Below are 11,355 nucleotides of genomic sequence, written 5' to 3'. Positions count from 1 at the left end.
GCTAATCTGGCCCAAAGCCGCATAAAACATTTGTCTAAGCCATGCGATTATACTTATCTATATAGGCCACAGCAGTGGCTGCTCTTGCCACTTCCCGCTGGCATTTTTATTTGCTGCTGGCATTTTTATTTTCCAAGTCAAAGGATTCACAACTAGATTTCATTTCGCGAGCTCGCGCTCAGCATGATGCAAACATTTCCACACATTGTCGCTGTCATGTGGCTTCTGATGGCAAGCCGTGATGCAGCGTATAAACAGTGAGTCGCCAAAAGAAAATATATATATTTATGTATAGATAAATATATACATACATATATATTTTATGATATCTATGTGAATGACATCTAACAGTTGATGATCTTTGGGAGACGTACAGTATAATAAACAACAGTAGTGGCTATACTCGATGTTTTCTTCCATACTATCAACCTACCGATACTATCGCATTCGAATATTTATTTGATTTATATATATGTTATCATCTATTTTTTTGAGGAATTGGCCGAAGTAAAGTTTATATTAAAGTAAAACGTGCATATTTATGTGTGAAAATGTTCTTAAATTTTGGTTAGCACATGTAGATGTTTTATATGTTTACTATAGTATGTTATTTGTATAGTATATGCAGTAGAATCCAATTATAACGACGGTCTCTTGACCTCCACACCATATAAGTTTACCTGGGGACCCTTATAAGGGTAGTCATTAAACCGGATTCTACTGTACAAAGTCGATTTGAAAAACTTACAGAACGGTCGATTGCAACAATACAAACGTATTATAATTACTACTATACTACTTATAAGTCGGTAATTATCGTGATTTCCACTCAACCAGATTCTACTATAGTTATTTCATATATGGAAATCATTTCATTACTCAGAATAGGATTAGTTTTTATATCGTGCGAGCTCTTTAGTTTTTCGTAATTTTCTTGAAATCTTGTTATATCTTTCTGAAGCTGTCATTGCCCTTTTAACACAGCTGCCAAGGCCACAGAGAACTGCAATAGTTTGCTGAGTGAAGTTAGTCAGGCGAAGCTTGGTTAGCTCCTTGAGTCGGTTTGATATATTTCTGCAATCTGGTTGAATTTGCTGAAGACGTATCTAGACATATTATTTAATTAAAGCTCAACCCATAAATAATACTTTATTTAAAATCTCTTTACAATATGGTTGAATTTGCTAAAGACGTACCTAGACATATTATTTAATTAAAGCTCAACCCATAAATAATACTTTATTTAAAATCTCTTTACAAATTTTAGCTGTTATCAAGTGTTAACACTGTCATTCTTATCGGAGCTCATAATCATTCCGAGCTCATAATCATCTTAGTCTGGCGCTCAGCAACGCATTTAGGGATTTGCTCACCTTGAGCACATATTTGTGCAGCTCTCGGACCGCATCAAAGCAGCCGCAGCTGAACTATTACTTTCATAGCCCCAGCCGGCTCCAGCTGCTGCTGCTGTCGTTGTAGATGGTCCTGCCGATGTCCTTGACAGGTTGAATGATGGCCCGCAGCAGCAGCAGCAGCAGCAGCATCGGCTGCTTGTCTTCAGCTCCGTTTGGCTTTCTTTCTTTGCTTCTTTCATATTTACTCAGTGGCCGAGTGTCTGTGGCGAAGGGTAGCTAAATAAATGTGGCCACAACTGAAATGCAATAAGGGCATAGATATAGACTCCGGCTTGTTGTTGTTGCTGTTGTCGTTGTTACTTATTCGTTTACAGGTTGTGACCACAGTCATCAGTGCGGACCTGGCTTTAAGTTTATTTTCAGGCAAAGGCCAGGCAAGGCAGAAATGAAGAAAAACATATTCATTTGACGCACGCTTGCAACTACTGTTGGCCCATTGTTGAGCTCTGGTAGCTGAGGCGCAAATGAATTGCTGTAAACACTCGAGGCGCCACTCTGTTGCCGTTGCAAGTGCTTTCTGTTGATTTCTACTGTTTAGAACTGCTTCCTGCTATTTAGCCGGCAGCGCTTAGACAATGGTTAAGCGTTCCCTCTGCACCCACTGGGCCGCTGAGCAAGGGGCCCGGGCACAAGGGGTTGCCCTTTAGTGTTTCATTCTTCATTGGAATATTCCTACTTTTTTCTTGTTTTATTTTTTATTTTTTTATTTTTTTTTTAGCTCTTTTTTTCTGCTATTTCATAAAAGTTGTCAGGCGCTTGCTGCTGATGCAGTTTTTAATTCATCTCTTGGGGAATTGAATGCACGCATTGTTCGAATGCGAAAAAGAGTACGAACAGGATGCAGTAGCAGGATATTGCGACATTTGGGTAAATACTCAGCAGCAGCACACGTCAACGACTCGCACGTTGCCATGTGGCATAATTGTGGCTCCTGTTGCGATTTGCAGCGAAATGCTTGCTGCTTGTCTGCCTCGTATTTAACATATTTGGCTCCCAGCACATGAGCCTCGGGCTAATGACTCTCCCCAGTGAAAGGTTGAATCAAACTGAAAAGAAAAGACTTTTGTATTGCATAGCTCTAGCATTTAATGAACAGACTTACGCTTCAATAACTCTTTAAGCGGTTCATATTATCTTGTAATTTATTTTAATATTGTGTTCTGCTACCAAAGTAATTTCATTAAAGCTCGACTCTTGGCACAGTCCTGCTGCTGTCGCCAACAAGTAGACGACGCCAACAAGTGGCAGAGGACGTCCGAATTGCTTTTAATTATGCGGCATCCGCGGGGCATCTTCCAGCGCTTGGCAAGCCGTCCTGCTGGTCAGAGCCGGAAGGGCAGTTAGTTAGCCCCCCCGTGGAACTCAGCTGAGCGGAAATGAATTGTTTGAGTTAAATTCACTCTGGGGTGTTGAGAAAAATATTTAATTTCTTCTATGCATTTATCTCGGTTAGCTTTTTACATTAAAATGAAACAATTTAAGTACAGAATATTTATAAAAAAAAAAATAAAAAAAACAAATAAAATAAAAAAAAACAACAAAAAATGAAGTATAAAATGTTTATAATTTTAATTTTTTAATCAATTACATTTAAAAATATATATATTGGGTCTTTCTAATTTTCGATGACTTCTTCTTAGTTCTGAAGGACAACTACTGATAAATATATATGTACTTAGAATAAGACGAAAGTCCCAATAGAACTTTAAGTTTTTTTTTTTTTTTTATTATAACTCTAATGCCCTAAAAAATACTTAGAAATACATCTAAAATCTACTTTTGCAAACAGCTGCTGACAAGAAGATTATTTACATTGAAAGAAAACTAGAAACCCATAAGACCCTATTTCCTCTCACTGCAAGTCCTCACGAGCTGCGACTTAGCATCGTCGATAGCTTGCCAGTTTTATATTCGGCATTTACTTTTGGCCAACAATGTGCACATGCTGGCAAAATGCAGCTGTCACCGTGTAAAACATTTTACTTGTGCTGCCAAAAGATCTCAGTAGGAACGAGGGAGGCTTTAGAGAATTTACAGCCCGAACAAAAAAACTGAGACTGAAAATTTAATGTTTTGGTTCAGTCTATTTGTTGGCGGTTCACGAAACAGACGTAAATGTTACGAAAAATATATGTGCATGTGTGGGAATAAATCTACCAAGGAAATAGCAGACAGGCAAACCAATATATGTACAAAGAGGAAAATCTATAAAATAAATAGTATTATGAAATGTATACAAATTAAAGATTAAAAACATATATGTATATGTATGTATGTACATATATGAAAATATTTAAATGTATAAAAATTATTGCTGATTTACTACTCATTTCACTATATATATATTATTTGATATTATTAGACTTATAAGCTCAATTTGAATATAAATAATTGGTTTTTGCAAACTTAATTCTATGTACGTACTACAAAAGTTTGTAAAAGCCATCAGAATGTACTCAAGCTCTTCTGCTTTACAACTTGTCTGCAGCAAACGTGTTTGTTGATTCTAATGGCAAACTCTTTGTGTGCTTAAACAGTTTTATATGCCTGTGTATACAACATTCGCACCTGTTGCACTCTGGGAGCGAACATGTTGGCGTCTAACTGAAATCGAATTGCAAGTTGATAGGAAAACAAATGTATAAAGGAAATAATATGTACTTACGCTTTAAAATCTATTAAAATTGATCATTTGTATTTACTGAAATATTATCAATATTCATATTTAAATTGTGGACATAAATCGTATATGACATTAGCTGTCATAAAACAATCAGTATACATAGTCAATATAAATTTTATTACATTACATTACATACAGGTATATCAGTATTTATGATGAGAAGTTATGAATGGAGCCCAAATCTTGCAATGTTGATGACCATGTTTTGATAGGTCATTGATGAGATCACTTTCACTCCAGCTAATGACTCCGTTTGATAATAAAAAGACAATTATCTTAACTGCTACTATCCGAATCGTCAGTCTCTCCTATTATTTTGCCCCGACAGCCATGTGAGATGGAATTTATACACATTTTCTTTTTGTGATGTAAGCACGAAATATCGATATATCGAATCGATTACTGAGAAGGTACCAAGCCATTTGTGCAAATATCGCTTATTAATGTATCAAAATACCTGATTATGCGTTGGAGTATATTTTTCGCTTAAAATATTTATTTATATGTGGTTTTAGATTAATATGTAGATCATATAATATTTATGTATAAATATATAATATATTGAACATTCACTTTATTCAGTTTTCGAATGTATAATTTGTAATAAATGTAAATGTCTTGATTCAACTAATTAATTAAATTAATTTTTAAGAAGGCATTATTTAATATTATTAATAATAAAGTCATTAAAATGTATAGTTAGTGCTTTTTATTTCTCGTGCTGCCCAACACTGGAACTAGTTCTTTTAAGCTTTTTATCGACCAATCGATAACTAGCTTTCGCCAGTTCACTAATCAATTTAAACCTAACCTAATTTCTTATTGTCAGCAGTTTCACGAATCACACTCAATCGGCGAATATGTGCTCAAGGAAAGTGCGCGAGTGGCTCGTCCAGCTCACTATGGAAAAGTATGTACACTGCTTTATCGAACGTGGGTACACAACCATTGCCCAGTGCAAGCAGATTCTGAGCAGCGACCTCGTGCTGTTGGGCATTGACGACCCGAACCATCGCCAGCTACTCATAACAGGCGTGCAGCTGCTCATCAATTCGCCGGAGCTCTTCGATTGCGACGAGCCCTGCGAGCTGCACGTTGCTAAAAACGGCCGCGAGTTGGTCGACGATTTTATGAGCTGCTGTTTAATGGAGTTTGCCACCTATGGATAGATTCCTTTGTTCGTCTATAGGCGAACCGAATCATGATGGCGATTTGATGTCGCTATCGGTTGACTCTCTGGATCAGTTTACTCTTAATATATCGGCTAATTTCACGTGCGTCGCCTGTCCAGATCTGAAATTCGGCGAGCTCTACGAACTGGATCAGCATATAGCTGAACGAAGAGAGAGTAATGATCCCTTGGCCTTGGAGCATAGGTATGGCGCTATCTTTAGCAATGACAATTCAATGACAGTTGAAGCGGCTAAACCTCTATTATTGATGGACTAACTTGAAAGGCCAATAAACAAGAGAACCAAGAATAAACACAAGAGACTTGGTAAATTATGATTTTTAAAATGTCATTATTGGACTCGGTAGGGTATTCAACTGGCATGCGGGGGCGTGCTGATCCATCTGAGGCGCAGCACTGGAGCCGAAGATGTGGTCGGTACGATGCAGTCAAGATGTCTACCTTATGCGTCTTGATCACGCACTGACACTCGATGCAGTGCGTCTCCCGATTGAATTCGCAATGCTGGTCAACCTTTTGCCCCAGCAGTTGTGTATATAGCCTGCCAACACATCCTCCAATATATTGTAAATAATGTAGCTATCCGAACTTCCAAGCTATCAGCTTACGGGCTATTAAAGTGAGAACAGCGCTGTTGAACTTGCACTTTATTCGGCTTAACGTAAACAAGCTGGACGTAGAGCTCATAAGAGTTCATAATGCAGCGAATCGGACAGAAAGTGCCTGTTCACATTTAGATTAAAGAGTTTATTGTATGTCATTAAAATGAGAACTGAGCCTCATATAGCTCAGACATGCGGGGGTGAGTTCAATAAACAGCTATTTAAGGACATTTGAATGAGAACTACTCATTTGCAAGTTTGTAACGTATATACATACATACGTCTGTGTGGAGCGATGAACCAGGTCGCCAGAACAGAGCAGCGCGGCGAAGGCCCAAACAGTGACAATGGTGACCCTTTTGGAGTAGAGGTGGACACGGACCGTCTCCTTTGCACCCGGCCCGATCCGCCCACGGTCAAAAGTTCAAAATCTTATCCGTACCCGAAAGCAAAACAAATTTTCATACCCGCACCCAACCCGACCGCCCGAAACACAAAAAATTTAATTCTCAAAAATTACAACAAATTTTTTGTTCTCAAACAATTTAATTCTTAAAAATTACAATATTATTTACAGAAATATTACATGTTTTTATATAAAAAAAAGGAGCATATCATTATTTGATTTTTGTCCACCCGCCCGCAACCAACACGAAACTCGATTTTTCAGCCCATACCCACGGGTAACCGCGGGTGCCCACGGGTACCCGATAAAAACCCGGTCCGTGCTCACCTCTACTTTGGAGCACGCTGCATGCACGCTAGATAAACTTTAACTAGTACCAGATCACATCCCGCCTGCAAAATATTCACTCTTCATTTAAAGGTTTTTTAGTCCGATTTGCATGAAAAGACCTTCAAGATTCCAGTGCTTTCTTCAGTTGTCGCCGGTCATTGCATTTTATGTCCATGATATGCAGCTCTATGTACATGTATGTATGTATATACATATGTTCAACTGTACGATTTAGAACAAATATTTACATCGTCTAGTTCATTTTGTGCGTTTAGATTGAATTATCGTTACTGAAGTTCATAGTGGTTCATACTTATGGATCAAACTGCTGATTGGAAGCACGGCCGCAATTTCATGATGATTTGGTAATTAATATTTGCGAATTAGAAAATATCATCAATATTTCAGCAGAAATTAATATAATCATACATTTTATTTATTTATAATGCCCCAATTTACTATGAATACATAGCAAACAGTCTGCTCTTTAATAAAATTACTAACTTTTAATATCTGCTGAAAATTACTAATTCTGAAAGAACACACAAAACACATACGTCTTCAAGAATTATATCTTAACTAACTGATTAACTTTTTGGTAAGCCGGCCAGCGTTATATTCGGCATTTCGTTGTCAGTTAATTTCTTGGCTGTTAACAAAACAGATGTAAGCGTTAATAAATATATTTGATTGGTGAGTAAATCTCCTCAAAGAGAGTGCTGCAAAAAAGGTAAACCAGTAGAACAAATTTGTAAAAAAAAAAAAGATATTCTGATTTTATGAAAATATTTTATGAAACTTAATTTATTTATAAATACATTTAAAAGTAGTAAAGCGATTACAGAATTTGACCCAAATGAATATTTAATGTTTATGGATTACAAATTTCAGTCAAAAATAAGAAAAGCTTTTTATTTTAGGTTTATAGCAAAAATAAATAAAATATTTATAGATTCCAAATTTAATCAAAAATAATAGGTCTGGTTTTTAATTATTTATTTATTTATAATAAATTTTTTGACATACAACTATATTTATAAATCTAATCAATTTGTTAGGAGCGGGTATTAAAGCTTTCCTGTATTACAACTTGTTTGCAGCAAACATGTTTGTTGATTCTAATGTCAAACTCTTTGGATATTTGAGCATTTGAACATTTTCGTTTGACTGTGTATACAACATACGCACCTGTTGCGCTCTCATTGCCAACATGTTGGCGCCTAGCTGAAATCGAATTGGAAGTTGATAGGAAAACAAATGTATGTAAATAAATAAAGATCATACTTTATGGCTTGTTCAACTAAAAACTTAAATTTAGTATTTATCTGCTCAATCGTAAATAATATCATCTATATTTGAATATTCTTTCAGATTAATACATTACATATTACTGTCACTCAATTGGCGATAATCGACCATACTTAAAATGCACTTAAATTGTATTTTCAGTGTAAATAAATCGTGTGTGACACGAGCTGTCATAACCCAATAAGGATTCATTAACTTTGCCAAAAGAGGGAGTTTTTCAGATAGCTGCAAATTACATATAGCCCGATTATCTGGTGAAAATTTATTAATGGAGCTGAGAGTACGTGCTTGTGGCGACGACGATTGGGGATTGAGACACGGCAATTTATGGGCAGCAAACCCACTTTCAATAACGAAATGTTGTTGCTCAACAGTGGAACAATTAGTGTCTGACACTGTCAGCTTTTTAATTGAAATTTATGTCGGGGATTACAGCCTGAGATTAAATACGTATGTGCATGCGATGACACCTGACAAGCCCCTCTCACTCTCTCTCTCTCTCTCTCTCTCTATCAGCCTCTCACTCTCGCGGCTACTAGCTTTTGCTCTTACGTAATTTCACTGTTTGCTTAAGGAAATGACAGAGTTGAGTTGTAGCACTTGCATAAGTACGTTTGATTGTAATCATAGTGTAAATTCAAACTATAAGCCTTTAAGCTGGCAAGCAACTCACATAAATGCAGTTAAAAAAAAAAAAAAATTAAATCTTGTATTGGGTTGAACTAATTGAGAGAAAACTTTTTTCGTTTGTATTTATATCTGAGCATCTTTATCTATGTATCTGTATCTATGTATCTATATATCTATGTATCTGTATCTATGTATCTGTATCTGTATCTGTATCTGTGTATCTGTGTATCTGTGTGTCTGTGTATCTGTATCTGTGTATCTGTGTATCTGTATCTGTATCTGTATCTGTATCTGTATCTGTATCTGTATCTGTATCTGTATCTGTATCTGTATCAGTATCTGTATCTGTATCTATATCTGTATCTGTATTTGTATCTGCGTATCTCTATATATTTATCTGTGTATGTATCTGTATCTGAATATGTATCTGTATACAAATATATATATAATATTTCAAGCAAATATTCGTTAGCTGAAATTACATCCCTTTATAATTTTAATAAATTAATCCTTAGTTAATATATAAAATTAAAATTTGTTTCACAATCGAGTGCACCGCGTGTTGTTCTTAGCACATCATTATTAAATTGAAGAAAAAGAGAAAGAATATAGTAAAATAAAACAATTATCTGAAAATACCGCCCGAAGCGGACGACCTACAAGCCAACTGCATAAAAAGTTTTTGGCACTTTTAATGAGTGTTGCTTTGCCCACTGGCAATGGCAATTTAAGAGGTGGCAAAAAGTTTCGCCACAAGGCCGGAGGCAACATCAGCTGCTCGTCCGCAAAACATGCGCTTAATTGGGGGCATTGGGGGCGAGTGTTGAAGGAAATGAATTTTATATGACAATGAGTGCTAATGGCTGCTGTTTGCACTCGCACGCAAAGTGCCTTAGAATTCAGACTCTACCTTATCTACAAGGAAATCTTGAGCTCTCGCATGTCTGGTAATTATTAAATGCATGTCTTTTTGGCTATTCTCTTTGAACAAATTTAAAAATCTATTAAATATCACACCTTGGAACTTGGTAAACAAACGTGTAATAAATTTTGCAGCAAATTCCCTAATGCGATTGCACAAACAGCAGCCACAATGCGCGCCACAAACACTTTGAGAGAGAAATTGCACGTCCAAGGAACGCACAAACACATATGTCTATGTGTGGGTGTGTGTGTGTGTGTGTGTGTGTGTGTGGGTGTGGGTGTGTGTGCTACATATGCACTAAGGATATCTGATCTGCCCACTGGCCAAGGAGTCTTGCTCGCCTCTCGAGCATTGTTAGCCACGATTTATGGCTGCCCCGCATTGGGCAGTTATTTATTTTATTTTATTTTCTTGTAACAGAAAAACTGCACATGGCGCCATATGTGGAAGTTGGCTTCCTTTTTGCCTTAATTTTAACACATGTTTTATCTAAGAAATTTTAGTTTGAATTGGAATAAATTAATGAACAGCAAATGAATAATTAAATTTCTTTTCGAATAATATGCCTAAGAATCTATATAGGATATATTAAACAAGAATCATGCTCTTAAAGTATTTTCATCTTCATCAATTCCCAACGAAGACTCTGAACTTCAATCTAGAGCATAATAAAAGTAAACACCATCTAACAGTTGTTCAGGATAACAGTATCAGACGAGTATAGCACACAGCTTGTGTAACAATAAAATAATCCTAAATATTTTTATGACTCTTGCCTCGTTAGCAACAAAACGCTGCATTGTTCACTGTAGGCATACTTGAGGGACAGCAAAATATATTATATGTATATACATATATATGGGTATATTCTTGTTTTTGTCTTTTTTTGGGTATTTCAATAAAAATCTTATGACATATTACGTTTCTGATGGTTCATTTGGATATATGCTACAATTCTATTGAGTCTGTTTTTTTTTTTTTTTTTTCTGAAATATAATAATTTCAGAAATATTAAGTCCCTGAAAATATATCAGAGAGCACAGCATTAGTTTAAGTTTCTGATTTCTTTGAGTTTATTTCATACTTGAATTCCTTAAAGCTTTTCAGCTCCATTGACTTTCTGTGCTTTTTATTAACTATGCCACCTTCCAGAAATTCCACTCAGAGCATTTCATCGTTAACACCACCCACCACCAACCACATCTTTAATATTTCGGCCAGAGCTGTTCACTATTTGTAGGTTCACTAATCACCTCTCCGGCTGCCCGCATCCGGGTTTCACGCTGGCAGCTGAAGGAAAAAATATCAGAAAATATTTGTGCTCGATATTGATTTATTTATATGGAGAATGGCGCCAGTAACAGGAAAAGGCCACCTTATCAGCAGAGTAATTTTTTATAAATTACCCAGCGTTTACTGAGCTGCTGGCCATAGATCAACTCAAATTGCATCAACTTTCGCCCCATACTTAAGATAAATTTGTGAATTTAACTAATATTTCTAGCTGCTAGGAATACAAATGGCTTGGAAGTGTTTAAATTTATTTATGCTGGGGGGACGCAGATAAGTATTTCAATTCCCGACAATGCAAAGCAAATATTATTTTACAGAGTTTTGTCACCCTCGCCTCGCATTGGCATTTCCTGCATATTGTTTGCCCCCAAAGACTGCGTGTTGGCATTTCGCCTGTCTCTGTGTGCAGAGACGTGCACATTTGCAATAGGCATTACTGGTTGACATTTACCAGCACAATATGTGTATGTATGTGCGGGTGTGTGTGTGCGGGTGTGTCTATGTGTTTGTGTGCACTAAATGGAACGCCAGACATTCGCATCCTTTTAGCTAGCTTAAGCAGGCAGCTTCA

The 11,355-nt window shown here is 36.4% G+C and overlaps 1 protein-coding gene and 1 long non-coding RNA gene across 2 annotated transcripts; one reads left to right on the top strand and one right to left on the bottom strand.

Annotated features, from left to right (window-relative positions):
- Positions 1 to 1,278: 1,278 nt before the first annotated feature.
- LOC122757339 lies at positions 1,279 to 4,514 on the bottom strand. Its single transcript, XR_006357338.1, has 4 exons — positions 4,081 to 4,514; positions 3,840 to 4,019; positions 2,518 to 2,781; positions 1,279 to 2,461 (listed from the first exon to the last, which is right to left on the bottom strand). It is a non-coding gene; the product is annotated as an uncharacterized LOC122757339 (long non-coding RNA).
- Positions 4,515 to 4,878: 364 nt separating this feature from the next.
- On the top strand, positions 4,879 to 5,605 carry LOC6577783. Its single transcript, XM_002003684.4, has one exon. It carries the CDS (start codon positions 4,959 to 4,961, stop codon positions 5,265 to 5,267), a length of 309 nt encoding a protein of 102 aa, XP_002003720.2. The 5' UTR covers positions 4,879 to 4,958; the 3' UTR covers positions 5,268 to 5,605.
- The last annotated feature ends 5,750 nt before the right edge of the window (positions 5,606 to 11,355 follow it).

The sequence above is a fragment of the Drosophila mojavensis genome, unplaced genomic scaffold, assembly GCF_018153725.1.
Source record: "Drosophila mojavensis isolate 15081-1352.22 unplaced genomic scaffold, ASM1815372v1 contig_49, whole genome shotgun sequence".
Taxonomy (NCBI): Eukaryota; Metazoa; Arthropoda; class Insecta; order Diptera; family Drosophilidae; genus Drosophila; species Drosophila mojavensis.
Note: the sequence above shows the minus strand (reverse complement) of the source record. Positions and strands in the feature narration are given on the sequence as shown.